The sequence below is a fragment of the Nannobrachium achirus genome (genome assembly GCF_963921795.1).
Source record: "Nannobrachium achirus genome assembly, chromosome: 4".
Classification (NCBI taxonomy): domain Eukaryota; kingdom Metazoa; phylum Chordata; class Actinopteri; order Myctophiformes; family Myctophidae; genus Nannobrachium; species Nannobrachium achirus.
Window position 1 is genome coordinate 14408291 of NC_137813.1, and position 15474 is coordinate 14423764.

At 43.2% G+C, this 15474-nt stretch overlaps 1 protein-coding gene across 2 annotated transcripts in view; it reads left to right on the plus strand.

Annotated features, from left to right (window-relative positions):
- The window catches only part of mmd (monocyte to macrophage differentiation-associated), a 46063-nt gene that overhangs the window by 20987 nt on the left and 9602 nt on the right, over positions 1-15474 (plus strand). For both annotated transcript variants that reach the window (XM_080724815.1, XM_080724816.1), the window contains exons 2-3: positions 2297-2378; positions 9190-9350. In XM_080724815.1, the coding sequence (XP_080580941.1) occupies positions 2297-2378; positions 9190-9350 (243 nt within the window). The remainder of the gene's footprint in view (positions 1-2296; positions 2379-9189; positions 9351-15474) is intronic.

Here is a 15474-nt window from a genome sequence, read left to right on the forward strand (position 1 = left end):
AAGCCGGTGTCTAGACCCACTCTTTCGAGGTGGATTGTGGATGCTATTAGGCTGGCTTACTCTAGTGCGGGTGTGGAAGTGCCGGCGGCACTTAAAGCCCATAGCACTAGAGGTGTGGCTACTTCGTGGGCACTGGCAAAGGGAGTCTCCGTTCAGGAGATTTGTGTTTCGGCGAATTGGTCTTCGCCTTCTACCTTTGCAGCCTACTATCACCTGGATATCGAATCCTCTTCGCTAGCGCATTCGGTTCTGGGTGCAGTTGCCTCCTCTACGTCATAGAGGAGTCGGATCTTCCCCTCCCACAGGTGGGCATGTAGCCACCTGGGGTATTTTGGGGGGACCCTGTGTTTTCCTTATATAGTGTGTCTTACTTATAAGGCGGACTTGTCCTTTTCATTTAGTTGAATGAGGCGGACTTCGGTCTGTCAGGGTCTCTCTTTATTTTCTCATGCCTTCACACCCAGGTCCGGTGGGCCTGGGACCTTCTGGGTGATGGGTCACGCCCGTTTGGGCTGTGCTCACCCGTATGAGGGGTGTGTGGGGGTATGAGAGTAGGTTGTGGCTTAGAGGGGAGTTTAAGAATCCCAAGTGGGAGGTCATCCTGGAATATTGACAGTAAACGGTAGGTTCCGTACGGAACCATTGTTTACTTAGATATGGAAGGATGACCTCCCACGTAATGCCCCTCTGTTTCACTGAATGTGGCAGAGAGTGGTATTAAGAGGATGTTACTTCCGCCTCCGGGGGCTTATATAGCCTGGAGGCGGGTCACTCCGGTTTGAGTGACAGGCCCTTCCTACCTACGTTAGTACGGGAGCTGAAGTAGTTTCTCTGAATGATCGCCAGGGGGCGTCATTACCCAAGTGGGAGGTCATCCTTCCATATCTAAGTAAACAATGGTTCCGTACGGAACCTACCGTTATGGCTGATCGATTGATTGATTGATGTCCTCCTGTCAGGTTACTGATTTATTAAATGTAACTTCGAGAGTGTATAGGCTAGGCTGTATACATACAGTCCATTTGGTTACATTTAGTAGGCAACCTTAGGCACGGGTGCCAACATTGGCACAGGGGAGGGTGATCACTGGCACACTGGCAGAAGAGTGAGAGAGAGAGGGATTTATATTTTAAAATCAAATATTGTTTTAAACGTGGTCAATTTGCAGCAAATTACATCCAGCTCATAATTCTGCATTCATTAAAATTCTGAACTTTGACTGGGTAGGGAGTGGGGAAGATAGGTGGGTCTAATGATCGTTATAACAATGTCCTGCTAATCATAATGATGTCAGACTTTGGGGTGTCATTTTAATAAATGTTGACGTGGCACACTGACTATCTAGAACATAAAAACATGGCACTTCAATTCAAAAATGTTGCTGACCCCTACCATACACTCTCGAAGTTACACATGGATAATGGATAGGCATTACATTAACGTTGCTCGGTGTCAAATGTATGCTATTAAGATTAAATGGTTGTTTTTGATCACCATGATCATGGTGTTTAAGAGAAGAACTGCATGAGCTCTTTGTAGTGCAAAAGCCTGTAATTGAATACTACTACTAATAATAATGCTTGTGAATAATAATACTAAACATCTATGCTGAAAAATGCATCGTATGGACGATAGCCTAGTAGCCTATACACATTTGACAAAACCTTTATGAGAAATCTACAATGGCATGATGCATTGTTATAATTCATGTAAAAACTCAAACTTCAGGCATGCACGAGATATGATGCCAGTTTTGTTTGAGATTTGAGTAATTATCAACTGTGTAATATTGATGTAATGTACAGTGCAGGTCATTGTTTTATGATATAGATATTTGGCAATACAGGTGTATCCATGCAACAGTACATTGGACTAATCAATGTACTGTTTTTCTTTTATAATCAATTTTTTTATAATCATTTAGGGATTTAGGGAAAAATGCACCTGGGATGTATCATCAGTGATGTAGCCTGAAGTCATCGGGGTTTCGGGTCTTGCAACATCATACCCCTAATTCAGGTGACCCAGCCGGGGTTGATCAATATTTCAATATTATCATTATTGGTGAAAAGGTTCAACAACAACATAAAAAGTCAATAGTGATCTACGAGCATTCCGGTTACCAGGGGGATAGCGCCAGTGATGTCAGACTTTGGTTCTAGACAATAACAGGCATTAGCCACTTTGCTGATGTTTGCAGGCTCAACATGATTAACATAATAAACAACGGTTGGCCCATGCAGGCAGCTTGCTTTCTTTGAGTTGGTCATTATGTGTTGTTTTCATGTCTTTGCAGGTTTATGAACAGGCCTGCCTCTGCCAACTGCCGCTACCAGCCCACCTGCTATGAGCATGCTGCAAACTGCTACACACATGCGGTTAGCAAATAACATTACTCTCTCTATATATATACATCTTCAAGGTTTAGCTGGGAGAGAGATGAAGCAGGGACTCCCAGTCCCTCCCACTACATATTGTTTAAAATTATGTTGCAGATTAAACCTTTTCATAGGTTTCATAGACGGTTTCATAGATGTGTTTGACAGCACTATCACCAGTGTTTTCTATTAATATTTTGGATTTATATTAAAAAGAAATTTAAACACTTAAACGCTCACTAGACTACTTAAAGTAAACTTGACCTCTGTACTTGGTCTGCTCTTTGTCCCCCCCACACCAAATCTCTTTGCAGAAAATAATTTCGGCGAATGTTAGTCGCCTCCTCTCTTCGCACAATTCCTGCTTGCAATGGTAGGGAGAAAACCTATAAAAATAATTACGTCATCCAGTTTTATGTTCTTTTTAACCCCAGGCTTTATATTAGACAGGTCTAATCCTATAGTCCTTCGATAAAAGGGTGTACCAAACTTTTCTCAGTTGATTCTAATGTATTTTTTACTGTAGAATCCATTTCTGCCATGTACATTTTTATATTGTTAACTATGCATGATACAAAAATGTACATGGCAGAAATGGATTCTGCAGGAAAAAACACACTAGAATCAACTGAGAAAAGTTTGGCACACCCTTTTATCGAAAGATTATAGGATTAGACCTGTCTAATAGTTGTCTCGCTCGTTGGACAGACAGTCGGACATGCGGCGTTGCTTTGTATCTTTATTATTTTCTACTGTAGCTGCCACCAGTCTGAACAGGGGATAAGACGATATTGATATATTTGCCCGACCAGTCCTGGCATCATGTCCTCTGAAAGCTCAAAATGCTCCTGAAATGGCATGAAAAGAGTTCTTCCTCCGTGTGTGTACTTTACGTGGGAGTGTTGGCTCTTAATCACTGTTTCTGTCTCCACCGAGTCGAAGGGCCTGTAAAGACAGGCCCACGTTTGACAGAGGAAACAAACCGCACCGCGTTAGAAAATGAGGCTGCACCTCAACAATGCTTAAAGTTGGTTGAAACCGAGCCAAGGCCCGTTCTGCAGTTTTGTTTTCCTGTTCCGGTTAAAAAAAAATCAAACCTCGGTTCGAAGTGGAGCCGTGAATTTGAGCAGTTCCAGGTCTATGTTTTTGATTGAAGTGATTTGTAATTATAATCAAAATCTACAAAGTATTTACAAAATAAATAACTTTTGAACGGCTCTTTGAAAAGAACGGATCCCAGAGATTCGGCTCACTTCAAAGTGACATAAATCCCATCCAAAAAATCGGCTCACTTCAAAGTGACATAAATCCCATCCAAAAAATCGGCTCACTTCAAAGTGACATAAATCCCATCCAAAAAATTGGCTCACTTCAAAGTGACATAAATCCCATCCAAAAAATCGGCTCACTTCAAAGTGACATAAATCCCATCCAAAAAATTGCGCATGGGCAGATCCTGTTCAAACTCGACTGGACACAGACTCTGGTGAGACAGGACACACATTGCCACTCAGAGGGAGCCCATGTGCTCTGCACACGGCTCCAAAAACTACAGTCGATTTAAAAACATAGCGGACTGCATACAAGCTTATACTCTAAGCCAGGTGTCTTCAACAGGGGGTCAAGGACCCCTAGGGGGTCCCCAGAGTTACTACAGGGGGTCCTCCAAATCGTTGTGTAAACCCCACTTTCTCCTTTTTTATATTAACCACTTGAACCCTCTGAGAACGTAAGCCAAAAATAGCAGATCTACAAGCTCACAACGCCTCGCAGCGCGAGGTGTTGTGAGCTTGTAGATCGGCTATTTCTGGCAAAGAGCTTTGGTGTAGAGGGGGAAAAGAGCAGACTAAGTACAGAGTGAAAGGTCAAGTTTATTACATTTTGACAGTTTAAGTGGTTAAATATCTGAAAACACAAATTGACATGAATCCAAAATACACTGATGATTGTGCTGTCAAACAATGAAACTATATGGAATCTATGAACAGGTTGTGGGGGTCCCTGCTTCATCTCTCTCTCAACTAAGGGGTCCTTGGCCTGAAAACGTTGAAGACCCCTGCTGTAAGCAACACGGCTACAGCCAATTTGGATATACTGTAGGTGTGTGAATGTGCGATTGTGCACAGGCATGGACCAGTGGCACACCCATGGCTCTGTCTGGACGCACCTACATCTAACACACACATTCATCACATTAATTAGCTGTTGTGTACTCGCCTGCCATGTTTTTTTAGGCTAGGTTTTCTGAATATCAGTGGTGCTCAAACCTTTTTGTGTCACGGACCCCCAAATTAATATGAATTATACAACAGGTTGACGAAGAAATCTGATTGGTTGAAATGGTTATCTATCTGTGCGAATAACGAGCATTATCGCTGCGCACACAAAAAAAAGTTTGGAACTCGGCTCCGCCTCGTTCCTGCAGCAATGCTGCGGACAGCGGACCTCCAAATCAAAACTGTTAAAGATTTCCCAAAACGGATGTACAAGCTACTGTACCGTTTCATGGGTTTTCTTGGGTTTATTGATAGTCCAGTGAAGAGAGACAGAAAACGGGGAGAAAGCATCATATTGGAAAGAAATCGTTCCATTTTAGCGTTGCACAGGGGTTCTCAAACCTTTTGATTTCAAGGACCCCCACAACTCTGAGAGTGTACATGGACCCATATGGACCCGTAAGGGTCGGCCTTAAGCTGAATGGTTAGTGAGCCGCCTAGCACTCCGGAGGTCCCAAGTACGATTCCAGCTCTCAGCAATGTGTCGAAGTGTCCCTGAGCAAGACACCTGACCTAACCCCTAACTGCTCCCCCACCCCCACCCTCCTCTGTGGGCATGCAGGTGAAGCTGAAAACTGAAGGTCCCCCATGGGATAAGAAGGTAGCTATTATTAGAACCTGGTTTCCTGTGCAAGTGCTGACATTTTTACCATTGACCTAATTGTTGCTCCGGCTATACATTGAAATTTGACCATCAGGTCAAAATCTGTGTCAGATCCTGTGTCCAGGTGAGTCATGACATTTGACACCATCTAAATGTCTCAATAGAAGTGCAGGGAGACAAAATACAACCACCCCAATTATATAAGTTATATACTTATATTGTATTAACATACTCTACCATAGAGATTGAAATGACATTTTATTCATTAAAAGACAAGTTGCATTGTGTTGCTTTACTTGTGATCACTAGAATAGGAAATACTGCAGGCCCAAGTTCTTTTCAACGTGGCTGTTGTGCATATAGAGCCTATTGTCCACTGGACTCTGGGAATCGAACACGGTATACTCACTGTCATCAGAGCTGTGTTAAGCACCTCCATCTCTTGGCTGTTACTTGCATTTCACTTTATTACACATTTTTTTCAAAAGATTTTTGTTTTTACATTGTGGATAATCTAGTGTCTTCAGTAACAATCCTAGTTTACAGAAGTTCTCAAAACTATTTTAAGTAATAAAACAAAACATAACATAAAACGGAAAAGAGCCTTCTTCAGACAGAGCGTTTTGAAAGAAACAACAACCCTTGTGCTTAAACCCTCAATCAGCCAAGAAAAAAAAAAAAAAAAGGCAGGAAAATAAACAGGAAAAAGGAAAGAACCTTGGATCACCAAAGAGGGGACCCATTTCCAGGGTGGACGTGCCTTGGCCGTTCAATAGGTGTCAAATGGACAGTAGGCTACACATGCACAATGATAAAACAAGGAAAATACTGTCTGAAATGTCCATGCTTGTAAAGTGACAGTAATAGTAAAGTGACAGTAATTGTTAGCTGTTCATGCTAGCACATCGCATACACAAACTTTAGAAGGCAATCGTAGCCAATCAGGAGGAAATATGGGAAATGGGACAGATCCATCCCACTGAGCACGCCGTCTAAAAGTGGTCTAATAGTGGTATAGATTTGAACGTTTTTTTGTTGTCTAAACTTAGACTAGACGACTAATAGACTTCTAATAGTCGTCTACATTTAGACGACTATTAGAAGTCTATTAGTCGTCTAGTCTAAGTTTAGACAACTAAAAAACTTTCAAATCTATACCACTATTAGACCACTTTTAGACGGCGTGCTTAGTGGGATGTTGATGACATGACTTGTGTACCGCTTTGTGTGATTTTAGGCCAAAATCTGTAGGAGCAGTGTCCAAAATGTCGAAAAGAAATCGGCCTGATGGTGGCGCTAGAGGAGGGCCATGTGAGAAATCAGGGGCGGGGGTTGTGATTTGCCATCCAAGGAGTGTGTGTGCGCGCAAAGTTTGGCATCGATAGGGCCAACGGTGCCAGAGATAGAGTAGGGGCAAATGTATGACGTGACGGACATACGGACAGACAGACGGACGGACAGACAGCCAGTGGAGCTTTTCCTAGTAACTTACCCGAAGTGGTCAATGAGCCTATCGATTTAGTCTTATCACTTTAGTAAATTATAATCACGATTAGTTGAAGTATACAAGGGATCAACAATAAAGTGCATCTTGGCCAGTTAATTAATCAAAAAGCCAATCAATATACAGGTAATCACAATTAAAAACGTCATTGATAGTTGGACTAACAGGGCTTGACATTAACTTTTTGAGAAATGTCCCATTCACTTGTCGTGGCACAAAAGTCACTTGACAAAATAAAAAATTGACATTTCACAGTAATTTCTTCCTTAAAGCTGTACTGTGGAAGCTGCTCAACTAGTGGTCAGTAGCGGTATTGCTTTTTTCGGCCGTTTTTCGCCGCGGACCACCGGAACGGGGGTCCGCGGCTGCCGCGACCCCCGCGACTGCCTCCGCCTCGCCGATACGAATCCATAGAGCATTTTTAGACCAGGATTGAGGGAGTAGCATGCAAGATTCCTTCACCAATGTAAACACAGTTGCTAAGGGAAGCTATTTTCTGAAGAGACAGCAAGACTCGCTGTGATTGGCCGGTGGTGTATGATCGGCGCTGTGATTGGCCGGTAGTGTATCATGTGGGAGATGACATCATTTTGCCGGGAAATACAGCCCCTGTCAAGGGTATGTAGAAAACATATAAAGAAAAGGCTTTTGGGGCTGAAATTAACGGAGTGGGTGTTCTAAAACTTTAGCGATTTAATAGTTAGGAAAATTTTAAGATTTGTTTTATTAAAAAAGTTACATAGTATAACTTTAAAGGAGTGGCCTTAATTGAAATAGAATGAATAGCAAAAGGAAAGCTAACGACCCCCCTTGCTACCTCCACCCTCCACTCAGTATGGGCAGTCCATAGTCTGCATACAGGACAAAGCTGCTTGGAGTATCACAGAAAAAGTGAATCCAAGAGCCACTTGTCCAACGGACAAGTACATTTTTAATGGGGTTAATGAACTTGTCCAGAAGGATTTATTTTAGACTTCAGAGCGGCTGTCCTCCGAGAGGTAATTTGAAAGTACAGCACGCCACGTACCGTACATAAGCAATTAAAAGCACAAAGGCAGCACAACACGTGAAAGCACACAACAGATTAAAAGCACATCACAGAAAACAACCACAGGACAGGGGGGAGTGAGTGAGCGGGTTGCTTCATCCACTGTGTCAGAGGGCTGTGGGTGAAAGGACTTCTGGGAGAGGGGAAAGAACACACTGCAGTGGACTGGGAGAAGCCAGCTGAAACTCAGGAGACGGCTCGCGCTCCCCCGGGGAGCTTTCTCAGCAAGGGAACGAAAGGTCTCCAGCCCAGAAGTCATCCCATGCTGAAGAAAGAGCGAGATCAGTCATGGTCCCAGGTGTTAATGTTCTCAGTCCTGGGAACTGATTTCAGTCTTGAGGATTCCATAGGGGATATTTCTGAGATCAGTGCAGATCCTCAAAAAAAATAAAATAAGGGGGAGGTGTAGCGATGGCCCCGGCGTGAATGAAGTCGTCAAAACACTAGTCAAGTGATCTCCAAACTAAATACGCAGTTATAATTTCAAGATATGAGTATTTGAATTGGCCAGGCTAGCATACTGTAGAATACAACAGAACTTCAGAAAAGATACTTCTATAAAATGAAGCATGGATTGGCACACCCACATTCAGTGAAGGCAGTTCAGAACCTCAGGGAAACACCCCAAATATTGGTGTGTGTTGCGCACGCCATGTTTCAAAAATCACCTATTGGGCGTTTGGGACACATGTCCTGAAAATACATTTCAGTCTTGGGATTTCTTTCTTTTTTTTCTTCTTTTTTTTTGGCTTTAACCCCTGTGGTCCCATGCTGTAGAGCAGTGGTTCTCAAACATGTTTGGCTCAGTGAACCCCTGTAAATGGCTTTTTCATCCACGGCACCCCTGAATTACATTGCTACTTTACAGCACCTTACATTTATGTCAAATGTGTAAATCTTTCCCCCTAAGATGCAGTAAAGTCACAAGGATGTTTGAGAGAATATCTGTTTCCATTAGGACAGATTGAAAATAACCTTTATACTTGGCGTTTAACCTCTTGAACACTAGCATCCTTAATCTGGGAGGCGACATTCACCAAAAACGCGGTGCATTGTGAGCTTGTAGATCGGATATTTTTGGTGAAGAGAGTTTGGGTAAATCAAAAAAGAACTTTAAGAACATTAAGTACAGTGCAATTCAGGTCTGTTTTACTAAGAGGCGGCAGTGGCTCAGGGGTAGAGAAACCGTCATTAGAACACGGAGGGTTCCCGAAGGGATCCCAGTTCGATCCCGGGCTCCCCCAGAGTTGGTGTCGAAGAGTCCTTGAGCAAGACTCTGTATGAATGTGTGTGTGTGAATGGGTCTATGTAAAGCGCCTTGGATAAAGGCTTATCGTGGATAAACGTTTATCGTCCCATCATCCCTGACATGTCCATAGGTCCTCATCGCTCCGGCCATGGTGGGGATGTCACTGCTCCACCGGCTGTCGGACAACGGCTGGGAGAGGATGACAGCGTTGGTGTACGGTGCAGGCCTGTGTGCCCTCTTCATGGTGTCCACCGTGTTCCACGTGGTCACCTGGAAGAAGAGCCATATGAGGTGAGAGAGAGAGGACCATAGACCGTAGAAAATATGGAGCGTGGGAAGTGATAACGTCACCATTGGTTTCCATCAGAGCGAAAATTAAGCTTTTGTTTGGCCATCGTATGGGTGTCCGCCATCATTGTATTAATGGTACCCAAGGAAGGCTATTGGCTGCCAACGGTCACGTGCAACTGCAAGGATACTTGGGAGCTAAAGCGAGCCCACAATTAACTCATATATTTTTTAATATATATTCCGATCAATGGCAAAACTAGTAATTGATGAATTTTATTATTGATTATAGACACCCCAAAACCCTAAAGGTCCATTGACTTTTTCTGTTCCTTTTCGGATTGGACAATACAATGTATTTGAGGTTTAGGTTTAGGTTTAGGTTTAGGTTTATTAGTCACATGCATATCCATACAAGTACAGACATACAATGAAATGCTTGTGCCAGGAGCACTCTCAGCCTTATTACACACAAAAACATCAACCCACAACAACAAGACAACAACAAGTCACCCAAGACAACCCAAAAACAACAAAAACCATACAGTGTAACAGTGTACAGTTTAAAAACTGCGTACAGTGCACATGACTACCTAGGTCTCGCTTTCATCTCTTCGTTAAGCAACCTGATTGCTTGAGCATAAAAACTATTACTGAGACGGGTGGTGTGCGATGAGATGCTCTGATAACGTTTTTTGGATGGGAGGAGATAGAACAGGGAATGGGCGGGATAGGATGACTGCTGTCCTTTAAGATGTTCTCTGTCTTTTTCTTACAGCGTGTGTTATAGATTGTGTGTAGCTGTGGTAATTCTGTGCCAATGATTTTGGCAGCTCTCTTCACAATTCTCTGTAACTGTTTACTGTCTTGAACAGTCACGTTACCAAACCACACTGTGATGCATCCTGTCAAAACACTTTCTATGGTACAGCGATAGAAATTTACAAGAGCCTTGGTGCTCAGGCCAAATCTCCTGAGGCGCCTCAGAAAGTACAATCGCTGCTGCGCTTTCTTAAGGATACCTTTGCTGTTTAGAGACCATGTGAGTGAGTTTGTTATGTGAACACCCAGGAATTTGAAACTGTCCACTATGTCTACAGGTGAACCATTTATGGTTAAGGGACTGTGATTGACTTTAGACTTCCTAAAGTCAACGATGATCTCTTTTGTTTTACTAACATTTAGAGAGAGATTGTTATTCTGGCACCATAGGGTTAGCTCTTCAATTTCCCTCCTATAGGCCCTCTCATCATCGTTGGATATTAGTCCTATAACCGTGGTGTCATCTGCAAACTTGAGAATAGAATTATTGCCACACCTGGCAACACAATCATAGGTGAACAGACTATACAACAAGGGACTGAGGCAGCAGCCCTGGGGCGCTCCAGTCCTGGTCAATATCTTAGATGAATGCTTGTTCCCTATTCGTACAGATTGTGGCCTGCCTGTCAAAAAGTCAAACAGCCAGTTGCAGATACTACTGCCAAGACCAAGACCCCTGAGTTTCAACACAAGCTTAGATGGTACAATCGTGTTAAAGGCAGAGCTATAATCTATGAAGAGTAGTCTGACATAAGAGTTCTTTTTCTCCAGATGTTTCAAGGCAATGTGTAGTGCGAGAGAAATAGCATCATCGACTGATCTATTAGCACAGTATGCAAACTGTAGTGGATCAGTATTGGCAGGGATAATGTGCGTTATATGTGATATAACCATTTTTTCCAGACACTTCATAAGAACAGAGGTCAGAGCCACAGGGCGATAATCATTAAGACAGGCGACAGGTTTTTTCTTTGCTATGGGTACAATTATGGTTTCCTTGAAACACAACGGTACCACACACAATGACAGGGACATATTAAAAATGTCAGTAAAGACCCCCGAAAGCTGGTCGTAACACAGCTTAAGGACACGTGAGGCTATCCCGTCAGGGCCGGCCGCCTTATGAGTCCCAACGCTTTTGAAAGTTTTACTCACATCTCGTTGTGTCACCTGCAGCTCCACCGCACCGGGTGTTCCCCGCACCGGTGTGACTGGGTCCGTGTTGTGAGTTTCAAAGCGGGCGAAAAAGTTATTCAATTTGTCCGGTAGAGAGTCCGAGGTGTTAATAACAGCCGGCTTCGGTTTGTAATCCGTAATCGCCTGCAGCCCTCTCCACATACGCCGTGCGTCACAGCCACTGTAGTTGTTCTCCAGTTTGTCCCTATATTGTCTCTTAGCGTCTCTGATCGCCTTTCTCAGGTCGTATCTGGATTTTTTATAGCGTTCCTCGTCCCCAGATTGAAAGGCGGCTCGGCGCTCTCTCAACTTCAGACGAGTGTCATAGTTCATCCACGGCTTCTCGTTGGGATAGGAGCGAACGGTTCGCGCTGGGATGCAATTATCCACACAGAATTTAACGTAGCTGGTGACAGTGCCAGCGTAGTCATCCAAACTTGTGGCTGAGTCTTTGAAGATGGACCATTCTGTCGATTCAAAGCAGCCCTGGAGTTTAGATGGACCAGCACTGAACAGACCTCACCTTGGGTTGCTCGGACTTCATTCTCTGCTTGTAGGCAGGTAGAAGTAACACCGCTCGATGGTCAGATTTCCCAAAGTGGGGCCGTTGGATCGCTCTGTAGGCAGCCTTGATGGTGGAATAACAGTGATCGAGCGTCTTGTCGATCCTTGTTGAGCACTTAACGTGCTGGTAGAAGTGTGGCAACACCGATTTCAAGTTGCAGTGATTAAAGTCCCCCGCCACGATTGATATGGCCTCCGGGTGCTTATTCTCCTGCTTGCCGATGACATCGCTCAGCTCGTCCATAGCCTCCGATGCATTCACTTCTGGTGGGATGTATACAGCCGTTAGCAACACACAAGGAAACTCCCTGGGTAGGTAGAACGGTCTACACCGTAGTGTTAGATGTTCCAACACCGGCGAGCAGTGTTGGGAGACTATATCCACATTAGTGCACCAAGAGTCGTTGATGTGAAACAGAACACCGCCCGCTTTTGTCTTTCCTGTGTTTTCCCTGGAACGGTCCGTGCGGAACACAGAGAAGCCATCTAGCTGTACCGCCCTGTCAGGGACGTCAGCTTTCAACCACGTCTCCGTGAAACAAAACACACAGCAGTTCCTTATATCCCTTTGAGAGCGCACCCGGTTTCGGAGGTCGTCCATTTTGTTGTCGATCGCTTGTACGTTGGCCAACAATATGCTGGGAATGGGTGGTCGAGAGGGACGTCCTCGTAGCTTCACTAGAGCGCCACCTCGCTTTCCCCTCTTCCTCCTGTGACCACGCCATGGTGGAACCGGGTTGTTGTTGTTGTGTAGCTCTCTCGGCAAATCCCGAGGCATCAAAACGTCTGAAGCAACAAATCTCATGTCCAGTAAAGTCTGGCGATCATAGGTCATCGTACAAGACGCGTTTCGTGCAAAGACAGTGACATACAACATTAAGACAAGCAATAAGGCGAGAGCAGCTCTCAGCGTGTCGCCCTGTAACGGCGCCATCTTCGTCATGCTTCACGTAACATCACAATATATAATATAAATAGGCAACCACACTTGCACCTTTCCCTTATTTCCGCTTGTGTCTGTTAGGCGGCAATTATGCCGTTTTTAAAAGCTGTAAAATGGGCAGCCAAGTTACATGGAAATGGAAGAATGAACACTAAGGATTCTACTGTGCATAATGTGTAATGTTTCTATATGACGGACACACTGAAAAATACCTAAAAATGTCTTCTAAATCCTAATGGTTTTCTGAAAAACGTGTTTCTTTATCTGTGATGCTCAAAGTTTTCAATGTCAAGGACCCCTTGAATTATATGTATTTGACCGCAGACCCCCATCGCAAAGTATTTTGTTCCAGGGACCCCAGAGAAGCAGAGATTTGAGTTAAAAATGTTCGCTTTAATATAATATATATATTAAAAGATTTGCACAAATCTTCACGACTTTTCATAAATAGCAGATCTACAAGCTCGCAGCGCGGCACTTGGTGACACACTGTGAGCTTGAATATCTGCTATTTATGAAGTAGTTACATGACACAGATGCATTCCCGTTCTTAATTATATGAACAATAAGAACGATTCCACACTGCAATATACACGGAAGGCACAACGTGTCTTTGAACAGAGCGAGAGGAAACCATTTGACCCAAATCATCTCTGATCTCTTGTGCTTCCCGCTGAACCGGTTTCTTCAGGAATGTGATCAGGCAGGGAGCCAGCGTTTCAATTTTAGATGGCCCCAAAGTACATGGTGTCCCGGGCCATTACTGTTCAAACATAATCCCTGATCTTTTATGGCATTAACTGTCTGCAGGTGTTGTGTCTGTGTTGTGCCAAATATAACCTACCATTTAGATTTCGTCTAAGTGACGTGCATGACTGAACACAATCATGTCAATCGGATAGTCAGGAATACTCAAACTTCTGAACCCGTGGACCACATTACAACAATGTCAAGGGGCCACGGGCCAGTTGATAAAATGACATTACTTGATAACTTCTCTATTTTATTTGCTTTATTTCCACATAACTTAAGACAAGTGCAATGTGCATTATTTTTTGGCTTGGAATTCCATTTATATTCTGTCAATGACACAATTTGTAATTAAAGATCAATTGCTTCACAGTGTTATTTATGAATTGGCCAACATTCAACACAAATGGCTTTTTACAGAAAATAAACTTGTAGATAGTTATGGCTAAGGAAAATAAAATCAAACAATCTTCTTAAAGGGCCTACACCATGCTTTTAAAACTATATTTTTTGTATAAATATATGCTCAAAATTGAGTCTAATGCCTCATTCACACTACAGATATATAGTTGAACGTTTTTCTTGGTAATTCAATGTAATCTCAATGGAAACCAGCTTTAAAGGCTGGATTCCAAGGACAGCCGACACGCCCAGCCTTTAAAGCTGGTTTCCATTGAGATTACATTGAATTACCAAGCAAAACGTTCAACTATATATCTGTAGTGTGAATGAGGCATTAGACAGGTTTTAACCCTCAACAAACACTCTGACCATTCCTTTTGTTTGTTCTAGCTCTACTATAATGAGGCTCTCCAGCTGCAATACCAAAACGGCCTCTGTTTGCTCAGGGGCGCATCTAGTGGGGTTTTTCCACCCCTCCCCCCTCCCCTCCTCTTCACTCCTCCCCGGACCCCACGTTGACAACAAATAATGTTAATATTGGGCCAATACAAAAATAGGATAATGTTGCAGCTCTGATTATAGCCTACTGTAGGCCTATGTTGTATGTTATAGGCCTACTGTCAAATGACACAGGGCGACCGTTGCTAGACCAGACATTACAGAAAGTTAATCTACATTAGACAATCAACCCCACCTGCATTGTATTTATGTATAATGTATAAAAACTAGAAGTTTGCCGCAAAAGTCTAGAGTAAAAAAAAAGTTTTTTGAAAAAATTGGGAATTTTTTTTTTTTTTTTTTTTTTGAAAAAAACAAACAAAAAAACGGGAATCCGTGTGACGTCACACGGATCAACTCTCAGAACAGCTGAGAACCCGTGGAAAGCTTTTCATCTCTGTCTTCCCAAAACCAGAGAAAGACACAATGGTCAGAAATAGGACTTTGTGAGGATAGAAGGTGCCAGTGGGACCCCAAAAAAAGGTTTTAAAATAGAAAAAGTGAAAATTCATGGTGTAGGTCCTTTAAAATAGAGTAGGCCTACCCAGACTGTTTAGCTACCAAATGGCTAATGCTACAGTAGGCTACATCTCTCTTTCATTTGATTTGCATTAGGCCTACGATGTCATTTTGGGTATGCTAATTAGTCGGGCAGAGCCACTAGTAAAAAAAAGAAAAAAAAAACATAGCTGCTTTCAAGATGTATTTATCTCTGGAACGGAAGGTCCAATCTGCTCAGTTTAAAGCTTGTTGGATGCGTGACTTCGAGGACATTAAGCTGGTGGGCCAGATGTGGCCCTCGGGCCGGGCCACATTTGAGTATCGCTGGTCTACACTACAGTTCTCAACCACTTAAAACACTCTATTGCAACTCTGGTCTGATTTACTGTCTGTACCAAATCTCTTCACCAAATAGCAGATCTACAAGCTCAAAACACGTTGCAACACGAACTGTCTATTTTTGTATTTCTT